At 41.1% G+C, this 24,108-nt stretch overlaps 1 protein-coding gene across 2 annotated transcripts in view; it reads right to left on the bottom strand.

Annotated features, from left to right (window-relative positions):
- ARHGAP10 (Rho GTPase activating protein 10) overlaps positions 1–24,108 on the bottom strand; it is a 249,936-nt gene that overhangs the window by 148,737 nt on the left and 77,091 nt on the right. For both annotated transcript variants that reach the window (XM_016206885.2, XM_087816505.1), the window contains exons 4-5: positions 13,125–13,196; positions 3,045–3,146 (exon numbers count right to left, since the gene is read on the bottom strand). In XM_016206885.2, the coding sequence (XP_016062371.2) occupies positions 3,045–3,146; positions 13,125–13,196 (174 nt within the window). The remainder of the gene's footprint in view (positions 1–3,044; positions 3,147–13,124; positions 13,197–24,108) is intronic.

The following is a 24,108-nucleotide window of genomic DNA, read 5'->3' as shown; positions in this document are numbered from 1 at the left end:
GGCACAACTCCCAGCAAAAACAATGTAATTTTGTTGAGTACTTAATAAAATAAAGATATGAGGAGCTATGAGTAGATTCTTCTGGTTGCTGTTCCTGGGAAATGCCCCTCAAAAAGATTACACCAGAGTCAGATTTACAAAATTAGCTTTTTATTTTTGCAGATTCTCTCTCCTGGTTGTCTGTGATACTGCAATCATCCTAGCATTGCCAGTCAACTTCTACCCACACCCCCTAGTGTTCTGATTGTTCAGAGCTTCTGGGTTGTGTGCTGCATGGTTAAATCACCAGTATCCTGATATTGTCAATAGTCCATAATTTACAACAATGCCATGGATATCCAAATTACACCTAACAGCACTCTCCTCCTTAGCCTGACTCAAGTCTAAAAGGCAATCATGATATGTGGTGTAATAATAAATATATTTGGTCTGTGTCCCAGGTCCCTGGCATAAAGCTCCTAAAATCTATGAAATTTCCTGAGTAATGGGAATGTCTTTGACCATATATAGCAGCCCCTTTAGAGCACACCTGAGATTTGGCTAATGAGGGAATGAGGAAGGGGTCCCTAGACAGCCAGAGAAAGACCCAGTGATCGATTAGAGTGTTGAAACTTTCAGCTCCACCCACCACCTCTGGGAAAGAAATGGGGGTGTGGAGGGGAGCCTTACAGATTAAGCTCCATAAAACTCTTAAATAAGAGCTGATGAGCTTCCATGTTGGTGAATGCATCCATGTGCCTGGAGGGCGGAGCACCCCCATTTCGTGGGGAAAGAAATTTCCGTGCTTGGAACCCTCCTGGACCTTGCCTATGTATGTCTTAATCTGGCAGTTCATCTGTATCCTTTAGGTTATCAATTGTCGGAATGGTCAGGGAAAACTCTTCATAAGGTAACCTCTCAGTGAAGAGTATTTGAAAAGAGTGTCCGACAGAGTGAGGCCTGTGGATCTGGGTTAGAAACATACCAGGCCCTGCAAAGGCCCTGAGCACGCAGTCCGCCCGCCCCGTCCAGCCGAGCAGAGCGAGGGGGTCCTTGCGGGTGTGAGCACAGGTGGGGAGGCCCGGGCTCGGGAGGGAGCTGGAGGCAGGGTTTCGAGAGGGACAACAGGAAGGCTCACTCTGCTCGGCGCATAGAAAATAAACTGTAGGAATGCACTGGAGGAATCGGCAGGACCAAGTAAGAGGCTTCTGCGGGAATCTGCTGAGAGGTGCCAGCAGCCAGGGCCAGGGTGATGGTGGTTGGGACAAGTGGCCATATTCTGAGAATATTCCGAAACTACAGAAGACAGAGGCTGACAGGCTGGGTGTAGGTGTGAGGGAAAGGGCCAAGGATGACCCTAAAGATTCTGCCTAAGCAATGTTGAGAATGAGACACCAAATTCAACAGTGAAGTGGAAATGGAAATTCACTCGGGGCATGAACACCCTTCAGGATACCTGAAAGCAGAGATAAGGGGAGAAGGCACGGAGCCTGGAGTCTGTAAAAACAACAGCTGTCATTTCAAACCTGACAGAGCACAGAGGACGCAGGAGCAGATGGAACCACTTTGTGGTTTTCTACAAAATAGGGAACAAGGAGAGAATGGAGGGAGCCCTGCCACCTAGGGTATTATAGTGAGGATTAAGCAGCACACAAGCTCCTTTCTCTTTTCCAAACCACCAAACGCCATCCAAATGTCAGTCAAAGGTATTAGAGAGACAAAAGAAAGTGTGACATGTGGGTAATGTCACAATGAACACACACAATTTGCAACTACACATCTGACATTTAAAAATAACCCAGCCCAGCCGGGCGTGGCTCGGCAGTTGAGCATCGACCTAGGATCCAGGCGATCGGGGTTCGATTCCCGGTCAGGGCACATGCCCGGGTTGGGGGCTCGATCCCCAGTCGGGGGCGTGCAGGAGGCGGCCGATCAATGACTCTCTCATCATTGATGTTTCTCTCTCTCTCCCTCTCCCTCTCCTTTCCTCTCTCTGAAATCAATAAAGATATATTTTTAAAAAAGTAAAAACAAATGAGAAAAAAAAAAAAAATCACACTTTTGTTGTATGAGTCAAGAGCCTAACAGCTGCACACAGCATTATTTTTAATAAATGCATATGTTCCAAATTGAAAACCACTGAGTTTGCATTCAAGTGTGTGAGAGAAGAAAACAAGAAAGTGGCAGAAAATTTAGAAAACAGAGAGAAAAAGAAAATGAGAGATAAGACATAAATTCCTTTCTCCTTACGTACGACTCCCTCAAAAAAAAAAAAAAAAAAGAGTGTATTAACAAAAGTAAAACAGATGTTCTCTTTCCAATGAAGCAGAACCTCCTGAATCTTCAGCGTTAAATAAAATTAATGCCATCCTTCACGTAAAAGCAAAATGGTCGGAAAGCTTATTAAATTCAATTCACTTCTTCAAGAAATCTTGAAAGCCAATTAATGAATCTATTCCTGAAAATAATATATCTGTGCCTCAGTAATGCTGGTTAAAATGGTTCCTGTGAATGTATACACGGAACCAAAGGTTGTAAGACTATGAATCTACACTGAATTGATCACTATAAGATGTATTATTTTCTGTCTTTGTCCTTAATTCAGGGGAATACATGTTTGTTTGTTTTTTCCATCTCTAATATCCTAGATGAAGTTTTTAAGCCCTGGCCAGTATGGCTCAGTTGGTTGAGCAACCTCCCAGGCACCAAAAGGTGGCTCAATCCCCAGTAGGGGGCATGCAGGAGGCAGCCAACAGATGTTTCTCTCTCTCCCCCTCTCCCTAAATCAATAAAAACATTTTTTTTTTAAGTTTTTAAAAGAAGAGCTCCTTTTAAAAAAAAAAAAAAGATATGCAAATAATATACGGTGACCAAAGGAGGCTTGACTTTGGGAGGTTGAACTCACAATGCAATATACAGGTGATGTATTACAGAATCATACACTTGAAACTTTTATAATCACATTAATCAATGTCACCCCCAATAAATTTAATAAAAATTTTAAAAAGAACATGCACTGCTTAATAAATTTGAGAAACGAATGAACAGAAAAATAGAAACAATACCTCTTGTAAATGTGAGTCTTTCTTTTTTGCTGATAAATTCAAATGTTTATCAATTAGGCTGTAGTTCTTCTCTGTCTCTTTGTCAAACTTCTTTTTTTCTTCCTACGAATCAGAAAAACACAGACAACGATGATTAAACAGGGGAAAAATTCATAGAAATAGTAAATCTACTGAGAAGCTTAAAATATGAAAAATAATCTGAAAATAAAAGTAAGTACCACTGAGTGTGAGGCAATTATATGAAAAATCTATCTGCACCCAGGCCAGAGCTTATGCATCATCTAGAGAGCATTAGAATGGAAAATTTTCTTTTCTTTTTTTTTTTTCCTTGAATGGGCTTTTTCCCAAGCCTATTATTTTTCAACTCTTCATACTTATCAGTATTTAGAATTAATGCCATGTCACTTGTCCTGCATTTTTTTTTAAATGTAAAAGAAGAATATATAATAAGAACATAAAGCTTAAAAAAGCAAATTTGCTATAGATTTCGGCATTGAAATGGAATTCATTTAAAACTAAGTTTTTTCTCTACATAAAATAATAATAATAATCACATTGGATAAAATAAAATAAAAACCTTGGGAAAGGTTCTCCCTAAATTGTCTCCAGTATGAATATAACCATAAGATCCTCTGACCAAAAATGCCATCAATCTTCCCAACTTCAGCAGTGATTTCTAGAACGTTATCTAAAGGGCCTAAAGTAATATTGACGCCCTTGTACAGAGACCCTGTGGTTAACGTTACACACATCCCTCAGGTACTGCCTAGAACTAGCATTTGCTTTCTTTTGCTACAGAAGCTCTTTGAGAAAACAAGTAACCAACATTTTAAATGCAGAAAAGACAGACTATCTCCCCTAACACTGCCTGCCAACTGAAGCAGATTCTCTAATAAACACTTCTGAGCACCAATGAGAGCACACTATGTCCTCATGCTCTCAAAATGTTTCCATTAACTTCAAGCTCTCCCTGACTCTCCACGGTCTCCTGGAAAGGAACATTCTCTTCTGTTTCCCAACTTCCATTTTCTAAAGCAAAAAGAATGAACTAGTCCGGCCCTTTCTGGTACGACCTTTTTCCGACTGGGCAAAGAGATTGGATAAAGCACATAAATTCTATTCCTTCGCAGCTATCATTTTTTCACTGCACAGGACTACAAATTGCTGGTGCGGGAACCTAGAGCAGAGACTCTGCCAGCTCACCTGAAGACCCTACACTGACGGAGGAGAGAGGCTCAGGAACTGAAGTTTCTTCTCATTTCTACTCCAAGTTTAATTACAAACTAGCTGCACAACTTTCAAAAGGAAAAAATTTGACAACACAGAACCTTAGTTTTCTTACTGAGAACATCAGGAATTTTTTTTGTACTAGCTCACTCATAGATCCAGTCCTAACATTCTGCATCCTATGATGCACCCATGTGTAAGAACAAACTTTTGTTGAAATAGGAGCACTTTTTAAAAATATATATATCTTTATTGATTTCAGAGAGGAAGGGAGAGGGAGAGAGAGAGATAGAAACATCAGTAATGAAAGAGTCATTGATCGGCTGCCTCCTGCATGCCCCCTGTTGGGGATCAAGCCGCAACCCGGGCATGTGCCCTGACGGGGAATCGAACCGAGATCTCCTGGATCCTAGGTCAATGCTCAGCCGCTGAGCCACATCCGGCGGGGCAGGGGGACTTTTTCTTTAGGCCCTAGGTTTAATGTACAACCATTTTTTCTTACGTTTAAGGCATGAATATATGGTCACTGTTTTCTGCCTTTTGTGATTATAGTCTTCATCAACTATTTTAACAGGAAAATAAAGTAAAACAAACATTTGGCCATTTCTTCAAAATCTCCACTACTTAAAAAGCTGATCTAGCCCTGGCCAGGTAGCTCAGTTGGTTACAGCATTGTCCCGATACACCACAGTTATGGGTTCAATTCCCAGTCAGGGCACATACAAGAAGCAACCAACGAATGCACAAAGAGGTGGAACAACAAATCTTTCTCTCTCACCCTCACTTCTCCTGTCATTAATTAATTAATTAATTAATTAATAAGCTGATATTGTAGTGTGCACACTGGTTCAGGTGTCAGGAGACTCAAGTTCCAGTCATGGCCACTTAGGACTCTAACTGCCCGAGTCCCAGCATTCTCCGAGCATCAGTTTCCCAGCTTTAAAGAGAACAGGAATGGGAGTCATGCCGATGCACTTACAACAAGTATTCTGCAACATAAGGTCATAAAGTACAAAATGTTCACTATTTTTGCAGATTACTACCTACCGGGAATACTGAAAACACTGTACTCATATGATTTCACCTGATTCACAGCATGGGACAAAAGAAGGAGTGATGCTAAAGTGAGCATCAAAACAGCCAACACAGCCCTGGCCAGTGTTGCTCAGTGGTTAGAACATTGGCCTGTGCACCGAAGGGTCTAGGGTTTGATTTGCAGGCAAGGGCATGTATCTCCGTTGTGGGTTCCCTCCCTGCCTGTGGTCAAGGCACGTGCAGGAGGCAATCAGTCAATGTGTCTCTTGTACACTGATGTTTCTTTTTCTCTCTCTCTTAAAAGCAATGGAAAAAATATCCTCCAGTGAAGATTAAAAAAAACAACAACCAGCACACTCAGCAACAGAGGGGTATGGAAATTAACATGTGGGTAAAGTTTGGAATGAAAGCAAATGGTGATATCAAGGTTTCGTAAAGAAAGAATTTAGCCAAGAAACAACATTATGCCCACCAATGAGAGTGGAAGTGCATTCATTCACACAGGGTACAGTATTACAAAAATGCTGCTGTGTTTTGTTTTTGAGTTGTAAGAGTTAGATAATTATTTCTTCCTGCATTTGTTCTCAATGCCCTTATAGAATATTATTGTTTCTTTGTGCTCGTACAATTTTTTGTGCTGAAATAATATAACTGTTTCTTTACCACTGCAATACAGGATATACATACAGATATGTATGGATTATACATATTATATATAAAATAAATTGAACAACATAAGACAAAAGGCTCTATCAAGGACCAAAATAAATACAATGAAAACTTTTTTATAAAACTGCATTACAAACTCAAGTAGGGGTCAGGTAGTAATATAATGCATAATGCAAGCTGGAAGTGGGACTCATTAAGGTAAACCAGAAAGCCCTATCTATGCCTGAGGGGAAGGCAGCCACCATACAGCTCCAGCAGATTTTTACCACATGGAAATACAGGCCCAGCATATAGCCACGTCCTCTGATTTTTCTGGAACAGCTGAAAAATCCAATGATTTTTAAATAGTGGCAACTAATTTTTTTAAAATTTTGACATGAGTAAGCCAAACAAAATTATGTTTATAGGTTAAATATGATTCACGAAAAGTCAGCTTGTAGTCACTTATAAAATCTCACGTGCCAAAAATAAATAATAGTGAAGAGCTAATACTTAAAACAGCATAATCAGTCAAATAAGATGTACCCTGCATAACTGGTAGAGGGAACTCATAAACCTAAGAACCAAAATTTAAATGACCAGATCTTCTGAATACATTAGAAATTATATATATATAAAGGTGTCATTACAAATCATTGGGTAAAAAAATATATATGTTATTCAATCAGTGGTGCTGGAGTAATTGGTTAACTGTTTGGAAATAGAATGAGCATCACATCTTATATCAAAATTAATTCCAGATGGATTGAATGAGTCACAAAAAAATGAAGTCATAAAAAAAAGATAGTATTTTCACAGACACCAAAAAGCAACAGAAGACAACGTAAGAAAGCCTAGATATCAAAAAATACATAGTAAACAAACCAAAAAGCAAAGCACAAAGCAGAAAAGTAAATATTCATAAAACATTCTTTATTTAAGCAACTTCTTGCTAAAATCACACATTCATACTTCCATGTGAAAAATGAATAAAGGACATATATAAAGAATTCACAAAAGTTTGAACATAATTGTGAACTGTCCACATTTCTACAGGGTGCTAGAATTTTTTGTTTTGTTTTGTTTTGGAAGAAGGGGATAATTTTTTTTTTTAAGTTACCAGACGACTTTTTTAAAAATTGGGGCATTTTACAAGTTTCTTAAGAGGAGGCAATGAAAGGGCTTATTTTCACATTATAAACATAAAATAATAAGGCATGGACAGAGAATTTGAATTTGAATGTGTTCTTAGGAGATTCCAACTCCTTCTCCCTTTTTATTTAAATAAAGAAGTGGGGTAATACCACACATACAAGAAACAAGGTTCCTACTGCATGTAACATACCAACAGGAGCAGTTTTGGTTTTTAATCTCACCCGAGGATATGTTTTTATTGATTTTTAGATAGAGAGAGTGAGGGTGGAGGGAGAAAAACACTGATGTGAAAGAGAAACACTGATCGTTGCCTCCCATACACACCCTACCGGGGTTCGAACCCACAACCTGAGTATGTGCCCTGAATGGGAATCGAATCCTCAACCTTCTGGTGTACAGGATGCTGCTGCAGCCAACCGAGACACCTGGCCAGAGCCCAGCAGGAGCCCTTTTTAGAAGAAATCCTCTATATCCACACCGACCAGAGTTTCCCCTGGCCTACCCACACCTAGAGCCCCGTGAAAGGCACCTCTTCTGGGAAGTGCCCCTCCCCTCCCCAGGGAGGAAGCAGCGCCCCCCCTAACTCAGGCACCAAAGGTCACCTTGCCCACTTGACACTTCATTTGCCTTACTGAACCCCACTCTCCCCCTTTTTTAAGCTCCTTCCGCCTCCTCAAAGAGATGAGAATTCAGCTTTTATCCCCACAGAGTGGAGAGCCTCACTCCACAGCCAGCGGGGTCCCGGGGGCACTAGTCAGAGGAGCAAGGAGGCAGCCCGTGGCTGCAGCAGCACCGACCCGCAGCTGCTCCGGTCACCAGCCATCGCCTGGGCACCGGTACTTGGCTGGGAGTGTCAGAAGCCCAAGCCGCATCGCCCTGGCATGTCAGCCCTGAACCCAGCAGCAGAGAATGGACAAACACCTAAGCAGGTCCTGTTTGGCAAGCTGATCTGGAGCAGGCCACAAATGGGGTGATAAAATAATTGCAGGTACCCATGCCTGGCCCTACACGAGAGGGACATGAGAAAGGCACTGTCAAAGGCACGTAGTCCTCACAGCAACCTCTGAGGCAGCTGCCGTGGGTCTCTTTTAAAGATCAGGAAACTACGGCTTAGAGGCTGAGTAACTTGCCCCAAATCACTTCTAGTTACAGGGCAGAAACAGGGTTCAAAGGAAGAAGAATCAGGTCTTCCTGGAAGATTTTCCTGGTACTCCACGCTGAAATGATAGGGCATGTCCCAGAGCACCTATGCTGATTACAGCATATTGCACAGTGTGGTGGGTTTTTTTGCTTTTATATTTGACAGTCTCCCCACAGACTTGCCAATTTCTTAAAGGCCAGGCATTGTTTTAATTCATAATTGTATTCCAGGACCTCTCACACTATGCCATATGATAAGCACTGATAAGTGTTTTATTACTAAAATTAATTAATTAAATTACATCAACATTCTTTTCTGCTTTACCACACTTAATTTAGGAAACTACTCGATAATATTGTAACAACTACGTATAGTGCCAGGTTGGTACTGGAAATATCGGGGTGAACACTTGGTAAAATATATGATTGGCTAACCACTATGCCGTACACCTGAAACCAATACAAAATAATACTGAATGTAAACTGTTTAAGTGAAAAAATAAAAAAAGAAATTATTCAGATAGACTTGCTTTATATCCATATGCAGCCATTTAGAGAATCTCAAAACGTCGATTTTTATTAAACATTTAGTCATTAGTCTTGGAAAGAATTAAAAGAAATTTGGCATGAGTAGCTGGTAACAGCTAAGGTAGTAAGTTATATGAAATAAACTTTTTTTCAGCACCTCTGGTTAAATGTTTTATTCTATTGAATTAAAATGGTAACTCTTTGCAAAACAGCACTTAAAAAGGCTCTGTTATCACTGTAAGTTTTGCTGCACCCACGTGATCTCTGCGTGCTGCTACTTGCTGGGACCCGCACTCATGACCTCACTGCCTGAAAATTGGAGGAAAAATTCTAAACTCTCCCACTGTAATTCTTCCCAAGTTCTGGTATTTCTCAGAGTTTTGTCTTTGTTGTTGTAATTTATCTTTCTTGTTGAAAGTATTACAGATGCTCCTCTTTAATTTCCCCACTGACCCCCTCCTCCCCACTCCCACCCCTCCCCAGGCCTTCCCTGCACTATTGTCTGTGTCCCTGGGTTCTGCACATGTGCATATAAGTTCTTTAGTTAATCCCTTCCCGCCAGCACCCCCTTCCCTCTGAGAATCACCAGTCTGTTGCATGCTTCCCTGTCTTTGGATCTATTTTGTTTGTCAGTTTATTTTGTTCATTAGATTCCACATATAAGTGAGTTTTTAACGCATCTACTTGGCTCGTATGTGGTTTGGTTCCTGTATTTGTTTCCTGCGTCTAAGTCGACTATCGACAGTGTGGCGTGGACACTTGGGAATAAGTGACAAACTCCTGGGGGAGATGACACAGCTTCAGAGGAGGTAAGAGCTGAGCCAGGCCATGAGGAACAGTAGCCAGCAACCTGGTGTGACACAGCATAGACCCACCCGCATCCTGCGATGAAAAACGGGGCTTTTTAAACAGAGATGAGAACCTGGCAAGCACATAAGAAAATGTAGCAGAACCTACAGAACGGAGGCATATGCCCAAACCAGAGAGATGACTGAAGAAGATCACATCCATATAGAAAGAAGCAAACAGTAGAAAAAAATACCTTGGGGCTTTTCAAAAATCCAGTGCACAAAACCACCTAGCAGTTTAAATGACAGTAAAACCGCAAGTTAAACGTGTGTCACTGGGATTCTGGAAACTGAAGAAAAGAGTAAACAGAAGTGAAAACCTTTCGATATGAAGGCGAAGGGCAGGGCAGTCCCAGAAGGGGAAAAAGGGAAGAGAAAAGGGAAGATAAGCATTTTGTCCCTTACATCCAAAAAAATTCTGCTGTGGTCAACTTTTAAAGACTTTTTTTTTAAGTCCTGACATGAAAACTGCTTTATGCTGTTTCAAAGACGATCCTTAACCTAAGAGAATCAGTTTTTGTTTTGCTTTTGAAGTATCCCAGGTAAGCAGATAAACCAGCAGAACAAGACCATGTGCTTATCGAAATATGATTGAATGATTAGGAAGCACAGAGGTAGAAAATAACCAAATGCCCAGATTGCAAACCCTTCCCTGGTTCTTCTAGAATTATCAGCAGAGTTTGTTATTTATTAGATACCTTATATAGTAAGACAGAGTAGAGGCTACTAGAAAATAAAGAAATAAAGCATAGTCTTTTCTCTTAAAGATTTAACAATATAATAAAAGAGACAGATGTTTATAAATTATAAGAACATCACCATTCCCTACTCTTTATTTTGATATACAAAACTGACAGTGGGAAAAAAAAAAAGGCTTCTGCCTATGACCCGCAATGACTGGCCTCCTTGAAGGTAGCATCATTAGGAGTCAGAGTCAACACACATACTGTACACAACTAGAAGGTAGGATGAATCCTTCATAACCTGAAAGCCAGAAGAACAATGAAGAAATAAAAAAGGGGGACTTTGGGATAGAATTTAGCTACCATCCAGCTCCAGGCATAAACTAAAACTATTAAAATAATTCCTCCTTTTCACGTGGCAGTTTATTTTGCAAGTTGCTTTGTACAATATACTCTGAACAAGGACATCAGAAGCTGTGAACATTTGACGGAGAGGAATCAATAGAAAATCCGAGGTGAGAAATTTAGGAAAACCTAGTAGGGCAGATAGCAAATAAAAAGAAAATATATTTGTTCCATTTTCATGTCCAGAACATACCATCATCCCATTAAAATAAGCAAAATAAGAAATGAACATTTGTTTTCATTCAACACCTGCCGATGCAACATTAAAAGAATAAAGAACCAAGATGTTCAAGTTTTAAAACAGCCTAAGACAAAACAGAGCATAAAACTACAAAATAGAGCAGTCAGAGCCCCAAATCCTTCCTTTTACAGATCAGAAACTAAAGCCTATTACTTCTCTAGGTCACAGATGTGAAACCAAACCTCCAGTGTCAGCTAATGATCCCATGAAGGGAACTTGGTGGGTACCCTTCCCGAACTCCCCTCAAAATATAGCCTAGCCCTGGCTGGGTGGCTCAGCTGACTCTGATGCAGTTATAATAATCTGGTTGTTACTGAACAGGAAAGGAGTAAAGGGGAGACCAGATAATATAGGCATGCCATTGGTACAGCTTTGCTCATTTAACACTCTCCAACTCTGCTCCCCACTGATCGCCGGGGGAAAGGCCAGACAACAGAAGCAGGCCCCGTAAGGTCTGGGTGACTCGGGAAGGTGCGTATCTGTCGATCACACCTGGGAACAGGTAACTGGCCGGAACAGGCATGGTGGCACTGCAAGGGCACAAACCTGAATATTTAAACTTCTGAACAAACTTCTCTTGCCTCTCCTGCTTGCCTGCGCTCCTGTGACTCCTGTTGCAGGAGGCACCCCACGTGGCTCACGGCCATGTGGGACCCACACAATGAACTGATGGACTTTAATTAACCTGATGCTTGACTGGACCCAGCTGCAACATGGAGCTGAAGCTCTGGACACTGGCCCTCCTTTTGGCTCTACTGGAGGCCCAGCTGCACCTCTTTCAAGACTGGTTCAAGGAATGGGGGACTTTGAACCCTGAGGAATATAACTCCACACAAATAAAGCCTTTTACCACATCTTTTCTCCCATGGGAGCTTTTTTGAAAATGCTTATTTCAGCAGTACCCTAAGAATCCCCACTAGCGATGGAGAAATCTGGCCTATTAACTCCTCCAGTAACAGTTGGAGCATCATCCCATACACCAAAGAGGATGTGGGTTCGATTCCTGGTGAGGGCACAACCCTAGGTCACGGGTTCAATCCCCTGGAGGGGTGCGTGGAGGAAGCAAATGATCAATGTTTCTCTTTCATATCAATGTCTCTCTCTCCCCCCCTTCCTCTCCAAAATCAATAAACATATCCTCAGGTGAGAATTAAAAAAAAAAAATTTACAGCCTAAAAACTGTAAAATACTATGCCAAAGGAAGTGTCTAACAGTTTAACAAACGGCTTAAAAGAAAACTGATTCCACAAATAGCAACTAAAAACTTGGCACTCTTTGGGCCCATCTGCGTAGCTACAGCCAGTGAGACCACAATGTTAATCTGTACAAAAAAAATTTTAATAGTATATTTAGAAAGATGAAGAACAACACCTCACATGCCCAAGCCATGTGGGTGGAAAAATACAAATGTAAAAACTATGTTCCCTACCTAAAAATGATGTTATCCTCTACTCCTTGGGAGAAGTAAAAAATGGGGAACCACACACAGAATGTTACTTTTTCCCTCAAGCACACGCACAAAGTTCAGGAAAGGTTGGTGGAATTTAGTTCTCTGGGATAATTTCAAAGCTGCTCTAAAGAAAACTTAAGTAGTTGCTAAATATATCCCAGGCTCCCTGTGGCCACATCACTGTGTTATTCCCAGAAATCCTGGCTCACTGCCACACTCCCGAGCGCAGAGTGTGGGGTTCATTCATCCTGGACTCCCCAGCACCTACAACAACACTGGCACGTTACCAAAGCTCAATATGGAGGAAATCACATCCAAATAACCTACTGCATCTTCCCAGTTTCAATGGCATGGGGGTGCAACAGCATTTCTAATCTCCTACAACACTAACGCAGTACAGTGCTCCACTCCTCCATACAAAAAGAGACACTTCCCCTTGGGGTAAATGTGTTGTTTGGTTCCAGATAGTCTTAAAGCTCCATATGGAATAGTGTAGCCCAAGAAGACTACTAGAGGTTTCACTGTCCTGTCCGGGTATTTTTGTTTTGTTTTCAATTTCATACCCCCCCCCAGGGGGAAAATGCACATTTAAAACATAAAACAACAGATGGTTTATTTCAACAGCTCCTTCAAAGCTACCAAGTGTGAGAGAAGTACACCCTGAAGCAGCGGAGACACCTACATTTTCTGTTTACAAGTGTGCTCAAATTAGACACCAACCTTTACGGCTCCCAGTTGCTCTTTCCTGAATTTTTCCAAGGGTTTAATCAGGGTTTCGGTTACACTTAACGCCTAGAGAACAAGAGTGATAACAAAAGAAAATCAGATTAGGTTTCCAAAAAGGAAAAAGTTAGTATAGCATTTCCCTCTTGCACCCCACCCAGAAATAAAATGAACAACACATTTAACGGCTTTATCTCACCCTGCCAATGCAGCCACTGAATCACTTCTAAATTTATGAACACATTAGATCTCCATAAATATTTTCAGGGAAGAGGAGGCAGGGCGATGTGCCAGGGAAATGTGCCACCCAGCCCCACACAGCACTTTCTTTGGGGAAATGGCAAGAGGGTTGTCTTTCTTTAAACAACAAAGGGGTCTATCATGTCCATTAACAGAACACTTCCGTTTGAGGGGTGTTCCCCCCCTCAGAAATTTAAAAGTCAATTACATTCCTTTATTAGTTACCAGACTACATTATGTTAGGGTCAGGTTTGTGGCTGCAAGTTTAAATACACTCAGTCTTCCCTTCACTGCTGAAAATTCCTCAAGAGGGTTTTTTAAGGTATCAGCAAAGTAGAGTCCCTGGTGCTCGTGAGTCAGTAAATGTTGGGCATGTCGGCCATCAGCACAGAAAGGGAGACTGGCGTGACAGGAGCCACACACACAGACCGCAACCACAACCATATTCATTCTTACACTGGCTGGTCAGGGCTTTTCATTTTAAGACAGAATCTACAACAAACAACGCTGCGATGAAATAAAAGGAAATATTTACCTAAGGAGACTACATTTAACATCAATAGGCTGGTGAGTAGTGGCTTTCTCAGCCTCCCTTTCCAGACCAGAAATAGACAGAATAAAAAAGGGAACCTCAAAACACTTTACAACAATGTGCCACCCCTATTTTTACCAAAAAAAAAAAGACCCTAGAAATTCAAGCTAAAAATTACAGAAAAAATTAAGTGACTTAGACTAGGAAAGGACTTTTAAATCCTCACTCGAGGATGTTTTTATTGATTTTAGAGAGAGGGAAGGAGAGGGAGAAAGAAACATCGATCAGTTGCCTCCTGTACACAGCCCAGCCAGGGATCGAACCTGAAATCTGAGTATGTGCCCAGACTGGGAACTGAACCCACAACCTTTTGGTGTAAGGGACAAGGCTCCAACAGAGTGACATCAGCCAGGGCAGGAAAGGATTCTTAATTTAGCCAAAGGCTCCTTTGCAGTGTTTCATTAGGTAAGGGTTTCTCCCAAAGAGACTATTCATACTGTGTGATAGGGAATCCTCAAAAAAAGTGATGATGCCCAGAGTTCAAACTCTTCCCCAGGCCAACAACTGGGTCCCACTCACTCCCACAGTTTGCTACTGTTTTTAGGTGTCAAAGAGCTGGGCAACAGAGATCTAAAAGGAAAACTTAAGAGCAAGAGCTAGCCAAGGGAATGCGATCATTTTCAAAATACATTAATGTTATCCTCTCTACACCGTAGACGTGTGACCCACAATGGCAAACCAGAGTCCTTCATACTAAAGCACAAAGCAGGGAAAAGCCAACTTCCCAAAACAGTATGGATGTCCCATTCCACCTGGAAAAGCACATAGGAGAGGTGCTGCCATGCATTTCGAAAATGATCCAACTCATGTGTATCTCCAATTAACTTAAGGCGCACTTCTATGAGAGCCAGTGCCACTTCCTAGGCGCCACATCTGCATCCAGCCTACCAGTGCTCCTGAATAAACCTGCACATCACGCATCTTCCACGGAGGCCGGCCCGCTCAGGTAAGAGGTCAGCCAGCAGCACATGCTGGGCTCACAGGGGGTAATAAACGCCCAAGTTCACAGATGACGGGAACAGGGATTCAAAATCGTGTAAGCGCGAGCCCAGGCTTAACCACCATACACCACCAATAAAAGTACCAAACCGTGCTTCCCCATTCCACGAAGCCATCTCAAAAACCTCTACTTTTCAGGAAGCAAGTATTTGTTGAACATTCAGTGCCAGGTCCTGGAGATACAATGATGAACAGACAAGTCTAGTCCCTGCCCTTGTGGAACTTACTGTCTAGCAGGGGAGACATACAGTGGATCCATGGACACATGAGGAGATGTATAATGGCAAATGCCAGCAACTCCTTAGAAAAGAGGAAAGTGGGGCGGTGGTGAGGAACTTATTAGAGGAGATATAAGGAGAAACACGCTCTGGGAGAGCTTCATCAAAGAGGTGACATTTAAGCTAAGTCTTGAAAGGTGAGAAGGAATTAGCAGTGAAAAGAGGAAGGGAAATTGTTTCCAGCCTGGAACCAGCAAAGACAAAGGCAAGGAGTCAAGAGTAGTATGGGAAAGAGCAAGGGCCAGTATGGCTAGAGCGTAAAGAACAACAGTGTCCCTGGCCAGGTGGCTCAGTTGGTTGGAGCATCATCCTATAGACCAAAAGGCTGCGGGTTTGTTTCCCAGTCAGGGCACATTCCTAGGTTGCAGGTTCAATCCCCAGTCGGGGCATGTACCAGAGGCAACTGATCGATGTTTCTCTCACCCCCCCTCTCCCCCCCACCTCTTCCTCTCAAAAAAAAAATCAGTAAAACCATATTTTTGGGTAAGGATTTAAAAGAAATGTGAACCCTAAAACTCCATACTCCGTCCTTTAAAAAGGACCAGGCCACAAAGATTACACAAGAGCAATTTTTAGGTCATTCTATTAAATGTGATGCACTATCTTACTTCCCAGGGTTAACACTATTGTAGGAAAAGAATTTTAGAGGTTTCTGTCTTACTGTTTGTGGGTCCATAAGCAAATTTCCAAAACAAGGAAAGTTGTAGTTGTGACAGATACCACTATATCCAATTCTTTATCAACAATGAAAATTTTTAATGAAAAAGAAATTTTTAACTTAGCATTCATTATCATTTTTCTTGAAGAAAGTCTGATTGTGTAACTTACGAACTGAACCTTAAGCATTCTATTCAAGAACAAAATACTGTAGTTACTAAATTCTTCAGGAAGACAATGCTGCTTGAACAATAAGGATTGCTTTCTTCTCAAAATAGAGTGAAGACTCCATGGAATCTCTCGCTTCCTTTTGTAACGTCACAGAAGTATTATATAAGATTCGTTAGTAATAAGCATTACTAAAGCCTTCTAATGCCAAGACATGATTCTCCTTCCCCAGAAACAAACGAGTGCCAAATCTAGCTACTCCCTAAAACTCTACAGGCAACCTCTGGTGATGACAGTCTCCCAATTTAAAAGAGACAGCTATGGTAATAATGTTGAGAAAAGCTTTCCAAACCAACACGTTAAAAGTCAATCAGATAATTTAAAGAGAGAGAGGGAGAGGAAGCAAATATAGAATGCAATTTTATAAATACACATCTAAGGTTACAGAACCATATTTTTTCTCATAAAATACTTGAAGCAGCCATAAAAAAAAATTTTTTTTAAATAAAATTAAAATTAAAAAGCCATGCAAAGCCTTTGCTAATGAGCCCTAGAGAGGGTTTTGGGTAGTCTAACTTACAAACAGAATCCATCAACACAAAGAGAAAGCATGCGAATTAATCTGCTGATCTCTCCTTAGAGGAGTCGTCAGCCAACTTTTTCTATAAAAGGCCAGGTGGTAAATAATGTACACTTTGCCACCACATGACCTCAGCTGCAACTACTCAACTTTGCCATACCACAAACACAGCCACATACAGTATAGAAATGAATGAGCATAGCTGTGTTGCAACATTTCACTTATAAACATGGGAGGGGAAATGGGTTTGGCCCATGGGCCACTGTTGACTGAGCCCTGCCTGAGAGAATCATCTTGAGTATCTCAGCATAAGATGTTCTACTTACTCTTATATAGTTGTATATCTTTTCTTTTCTTTTGTTCAAAATATTACAGATGTCTCTTTTTCTCCCCAATAACCCATTCCACCTCGCCCCACTCTCCTCCCCAGTCCCTCTCCACACAATTGTCCGTGTCCTTGGGTTGTGCATTTATGTATGTAAACTCTTTGGTTAATCTCTCCCCCTCCAACCCACTCACCCCCCTCCACTCACCCACCACCCTCCATCCCTTTGAGATTCATCAGTCTGATCCCCGCTTCCATGTCATTGAATCTATTCTGTCCATCAGTTTATTAAGTTCTTTAGATTCCACATATAAGTGAGATCATGTGATGTTTGTCTTTCTCTGCCTGGCTTATTTCGCTTAGCATAATATTCTCCAGGTCCTATTATGACTGCAGATCTTTTTAATATATGTTGACCCTACTGGCAAGGCACCAAACATTGGGAGGGAAGGCTGAAATATTGGATGAGAGAATCACAGTTCAACTAGCTCTCAAACTGAAAAGAAGGATTCCAAAGTGGTGCTGTAGAATTTGCCTGGCACAAGCAATCGATCAGTTTCAATGTGGAAAGGCTCAAGTGTAAAAGGTATCTTAACAACAGTTCATGTGAATTTTATAGTGGGCCTTAATAGCAGCTTTAACCCCTAAAAATGTGAGTTAACTGGAAGTTTAGTATGTGCCAAAGTAGTCATAAACTGGCCTCCAAGATAATGAATACGTACACAGGTTACATACACTGTTCAAATCCAAATAAGGTAATCATTCAATAGTACAGCTGCCACATTTTAAGGGAGCCATTTTCTAAATGGAGCAAAGCAGGAATGTGCCCAGAATGCTAAAAAGGTTTGGGAGGAACAGGTAAGAACCCCAGAGGTGTTTAATGGGATTGGGGATAAAGAGAACATTCAGAGGGACTATGAAAGCTGCCTTTTAATATTTAAATGAGTACTGTCCGGGAGAAGCAAAAATCATGTTGATTTCCTTAAAGAAAGCAAAACCAGGTCTAATGGGGAAAAGCTGTAGAACAGATCTGGGTTTACTATCAAGAGGAACTAAGACTGACCATGGACCATGCAATGTGGTGACCTCTAGCTCCTTCCACATAAACAAGCAGAAGCTGGATGACCAATGTCCAGAGACATTCTCAAAGATTGCTGTGTGGAGAGGAAGCTCGCCCTGAGACCTCTGAGGTCCTACCCACCACTATGACCTGGCCCTGAGACCTCTGAGGTCCTATCCATCTCTATGATCCAGGGGTTTATATAATTGGGAGAAGTGGAAGTACAGACTACATCTCAATGTTGCCTTATCATATATGATGGCAAACCACAGAGTCCATCAGAACATCACACCTCAACGGTAAAGAACAAGATTATTATATAACAGTCTGGGGGGTTAAACTTTTCCCCACTAGTCAAATCTGAAACCCCTTTTCATTAGACATTTAGATGCCAGAAGTTAAATGTCTGAAAGGAAAAGGAAAAGGAAAAGGAAAGGCGGGGTGGCATCTTTACCTCTATAGTTTGAGCTAGAGCTGAGAAATCTCTTGAGGATGTGGCTCATGAACAGAGAATCAGACACCACTGTGGGGAGGAACCACTGCCACTACTTTAAATCCCCCCCATCTGAGATCAAAGGCCAAGTCCAGACGTGAATTCTAAAGAGAATGGGGCTTAGGACCAAAACCCATATTCAGTAAAAAGGCAACAGAGGCAAAATTACATCCGGTGATATCTTTAATAACAATTTTTACAGACTGGGCCTAGGTAAAACCATGAATAAACCGGTATGAGTGCTCATCACGCCTTTCTAATCACTCAGTACTAACAAGAACAGACTGTCTAATAAGAAAGAAGGATTTATGTCTGTTCCCCAAGGCCCTCAGTATTTTAAGCCTGGATTCCAAGTCTTCTAGCCCCCAGAGGAATGCATTATCTGAGAGCAAAGGAGAATCTCCAGTTTTCTCCCATGACCTTCAAGATACTTCCCATTTCAGTAGACTAAAGGAAAAACTCTATTTTCCAAACCCAATGTCAAGAAAAGAAGCAAAATAACCATTCGGCAAAGACATATTCCTTATTTTTCTTGAAACAGAGTCTTGGGAAAGGGTGCCAAGGACTATTATCACAAAACATCTCCAAACATAGGGAATATTTTCCCCAAAACTGTCCCTTTAAAAAAAAAAAAAAAGGAACCTGCTCTATATAAGTATTCTTAAAGAGTTTCCTTTGAGGAATATTAGCCTGACATGGCCCCAATCACATCTAATTTCAGATGTTTAGAGATCATGAACAGTTCTGTGTTAGAAAAACAAGGGAAGTCTAAGAAATGTAAGAAGACTTAGTTGTCATTCTAGAGATGACGTCAAAATTAGTGTTTAGCCTGGCGAGGGTGGCTCAGAGGTTGAGAATCGACCCATGCACCAGGAGGTCACAGTTCAATTCCTGGTCAGGGCACATGCCGGGCTGTGGGCTCGATTCCCAGCAGGGGGCATGCAGGAGGCAGATCAATGTTGATGTCGCTTTCCTATCTCTCTCTCCCTCTCCCTTCCTCTCTCTCAAAAAAAAAAAAATCAATAAATTAGTGTTCAGTGTTTTCGTAAAGATCACTTTAAAAGGTAAGTGGTTAGCGCAGCCAGGCGTGGCTCAGTGGTTGAGCGTTGACCTAGGATCCAGGCGATCAGGGTTTGATTCCCGGTCAGGGCACATGCCCAGGTTGCGGGATCGATCCCCAGTTCGGGGCGTGCAGGAGGCAGCCGATCAATGACTCTCTCATCATTGATGTTTCTGTCTCTCTCTCTCCCTCTCCTTTCCTCTCTCTGAAATCAATAAAGATATTTTTAAAAATAAAATAAAAATAAATAAAAGTTAAGTGGTTACATTAAGAAAATCATGAACACATCTCAGGAATAATTTTTTTAAGACTGTCCAAATTTGCTGCAAATGAGTACTTCTGGCATGAGATAAAATTCCCAATGAAAGCATCAGAAAGAAGTTTAAAAGGTGCTGCTGTATCTCAAAGAACTCAGATAGACATGCCAGGAGGTACTGTGCAAAGCTGTGCTGAAAAGTTCACCACGTGTCTGAGATAAACATACTAATATCTAAGGTGTTGAGAGTTAGAATAACTTTTTCATGAAGTAAGTGGGGAAACTATTCCTAAATTATACACTGATGATCTCATTTTAAAATGTGGACACATATGTTATCAACTAAATAATTAAAGTAGACGTGATTATCTAGCAGACATGCATATGCATGCCTAAAAATATATACACTGAGGCTATCCAAAAATCATTTTGTTTATTCCGGTCATGGGAAAGTGGTACTGCAGTGTAATCAGACAAGAACATCACAGGTAGTGGGTATCTGTCCTTTTGGCCTACCAGGCACCTGAAAGCCCTTCCTGTGTTTGAGGAATTCTCCTTCTTAATGACGCAGGAACCACCTTCCACTACAAGTGGTGAGAACGACAGACACTTGCTTTCCCAGACATCCTGCAGTGAAGTACTGGCATCCGGCCAGGGTTCTACTAATCACATGCTCCCACCCAAGGCTGATTTGGAAACTGGTGCTTCAACAAAACCAGTAACCAGAGAGTCTAGTGGGTAGTAGCACCGCACCGGTTACCAGAAGCAGCAGTTATACCAACAGCCCGCAGGGCCTGCGGTGTTGCTGGTGCAGGCTGTAGTGTTTATTTCCAGTGGCAAACCCAGCTCTGTGGCATGATCCGGGGCATCGTTCTTGGTTCCTAAAACCTTTTAAAGATACTGCAACCTACCTAATATTCTTTAATAAATTCTCTTTCTGTACAAAACAGCCAGACCTTGCAACAGAATCCAGACTAATATCGGATTGATATTTTAACATTTTCAGAACCGTAAATGATATCAAAATGATTTAAGTACTATGCTTTTTAATATTCCTCAACAAGATTTTTTTCCCTGATTAAACCAACTCATTTTTAATTAATTAGATCACTCTCCATCCACACTCATCCTTTGCTACCTTTCTCCATCCATCCAGTATCTCCCTGTACTGTGCCTTCCTCCATCAATCAGGGCTCCAGTTTTAATAGGAAAATGAAAATAGATAATAGCCCTGGCCAGTGGTTAGAGCTTTGGCCCTCACACCAAAGGGTTGTAAGTTCAATCCCCAGCCCGCCAGGGCATGTGTGGCCGCACAACCAACTGTTGTGTCTCTCTCTCTCCCTTTCTCTCCCTCCCTCCCTTCTACTCTCTCTACAAGTCAATGGAAAAAATATCCTCGGGTGAGAATTAACAAACAAAAATAGAGAATAAAGTCCTCCCACCTTTTTTTAGTAACTGAAATAAGAGAAAGAACAGAGGGTCAAAGATTCTGCAAAGAAGGAATAACAATACTTGCTTTCTACCTACTTAACACAATTACGTAAAAAGAGAAAGGGGATGTCACAGTAGAAGCAATTTTAACTTCCAAGTAAAAAAATCCCAGTATGATATTTTATTTTTAAGCACAGCTTAAGCTAAGCTAATCCTCCTGGTAGAAAAAATAATAATGTAAAAACAAAATTAAATTTTTGGTACTAGCTCAAACACACCAGCTAAGAACTAATGAGAATCTTAATGAACCCATATACAGAGCTCTAACTGGGACATGGGTGCAGAGGTGCTGTAAATTAACAACATTTAAACCTGAAAATCAGAAGTCAATTAATATGAAATGGTTCCTTGAATGTCTGATTCTTTTGAAACCATGACAGTCTCACTTAATGCCCAAGAACCATAATTTGTAAAATATATATTCTAAATTCACTAGTTCAGTTACCACACTTCTACTTTCCTTCAGACAGTCTAAGAATGAAAAGTCCCCAATAGGAGTTTTTATCAACTTTCAATCCTAAATTCTGAATAGCTTAAAACCTAATAAAACAAGAGGATCTGACCTAAAGTTCTAACCATTTCTGCTCTCTGACTTTATTCCCAGAATATTTGGCCATGACCTGGCTCTGGGGGGAAAAAAAGTTAGGCAAGTGTATCACAAAAGTTTAAGATTCTCTTAAGGTCTATCTTTGATGAACAAATATCTTCGGGTTTATTTAAAGAAAAAATAAAAAGCTTGCATCAATTTTGAAGAATATTAATCAAAAAAAGAAAGTAGTCATACACTTCAATTATTTACATCAAACAGACTCCACCAATAAAGATACTTTTCCTTATGCTTGGGAAAAAATGAAAATCTTAAAAAAACAAAAACTACTGGCTACTTTAAGTCTGTTAACCTAATAAGGATGTGCAGAGACTCAACCTTGATCTTCTTTCCGTCTGTGTATGAGAGACAATACGGAATTTCTGTTTTTAAAACAAAACAAATACTTGGACAGAACATTATGAGAAAGCATAAAACCCCACAGAAGTAAATGTAAGATAAGCTTGTCGAGACAGCTGGGAAAGTATTGTGAGGGAATCTGCACTTTTGTTTTTTAGCATTAAATAAGGTAACAGTTTAATTTCTAAAGTGAATGGTAGAATTCAGTGGCACAGCGAGAAATGGAACCTCCTGAGTAATGTAAGGCAATAAACTGTTGAATCAAGAAAATACCAGAGAGAGGGAGAGACAGACAGACAGAGGAGGCTATTCAGAAAAGAACACCTATGCCTTTGACCAATGACAAAGAGAGCTCTCGGACCCTTCTGTGATGCCTTGAGTGGTCAAGAGAGAAAAAGAAGGGCGTGGGACAGAAGGGCTCTTATAACTCAGTCCCTACTCAGCCAGCAGCTGAGCACCTCAGCCTGAACAAGAGCCTAATATCCTTCCTTATACTGGACATTCAAAAATATTTGTTTTGCCCAGCCGGGCGTGGCTCAGCGGTTGAGTGTTGACCTAGGATCCAGGCAATCGGGGTTCGATTCCCGGTCAGGGCACATGCCCGGGTTGCGGGCTGGATCAATGACCCTCTCATCATTGATGTTTCTATCTCTCTCTCTCCCTCGTCTTTCCTCTCTCTGAAATCAATAAAGATATATATATTTTTTAAATAAAATAAAATAAATATTTGTTTTATTAATGAATTGGGAATCTCCTATAAATTTAGGTACTATAAAGAACAGTTTCTGCATAAATGCAGCATTTCTCATAGATGGTGATAACAGTAACCATAAATACCTAGGCTGAGTCTCCTGTATCCATTATCTCTGACTCAAAACAGTCTGTGTCTGTGTTAATCCCTGTCCTCTAAGAAGCAGACACCAAGACAGGATTAAAAACACAAGAAATGTATTAGGGGAAACCTCTGTGGGAGAAAATGGGGAGGGAGCCAGGGAAGGCTGGAGGAGCTCTCAAGACAGTGATGCAGGTCTGAGCCCAGGGGAAGGAGGCAGGGAAGGAAGTTCAGACTGCAGCGCAGCTCCAGGGTAAGTTCAGCAAGTCTCCCAGGGACTCACTTGGAGCTTTTATTTTTATTGAAAAAGCTCTTTAATAGTTAGATGTATATTTTTTATTGTGTATCCCTCTTGTGCATTCGTAGAAAAGAAAATAAGCATTTGGGCTCTAAAATATCTTCAGAGCCCAACTCCTCTGAATCCCTTTTCATTTTAGTCACCAATCTAGTTTTCCCCACATTTTTTTTCCTCTGTGTTGTCAAAAAAATTGGAGATGCATTATTTCCCAAAGGAGTGCTCCGCTATGGTCTCCAGGATTTCCCTCCAAGATAATGGCACCCACTCTTTAGACACTGATATTAGCACTGCCTTGACCTAACCAAAAGGTCTCACTGGCAGGTTTCAAACCACCACCAGGATTCATATTTCCTCTTTAACTGGGCATTAAATGGTTTGGCGATTGAAATATCAAGAGACTTCAGCTGTCCAAACAGGCCAGGAGAATTACAACCAAATTCATGTTTCTTCATAACCGCCGCCTGGTAGACAGCAGCTACAAGGACACGTATCCATCCCCCTCAAGTTTAAAGGGGGAGGAAAGGGTACTAACTCTTACAAGGAGCTAAAGACAAGAAATGATGTCACTGAGATACCAGAAGACAGGAGAAATATTTGATTTCAGTCTTTATCACCAACTTATTTTGTGATGCAGATCAAATCATTCCACCTCACTCAGTTCTAGTGCCCACCCACCCTCTTTTTTTGCTTTTAAATCAAGGGGTTG

The sequence above is a fragment of the Miniopterus natalensis genome, chromosome 4, assembly GCF_054644295.1.
Source record: "Miniopterus natalensis isolate mMinNat1 chromosome 4, mMinNat1.hap1, whole genome shotgun sequence".
NCBI classification, from domain to species: domain Eukaryota; kingdom Metazoa; phylum Chordata; class Mammalia; order Chiroptera; family Miniopteridae; genus Miniopterus; species Miniopterus natalensis.
This window is presented reverse-complemented; position numbering and strand designations above follow the sequence as displayed.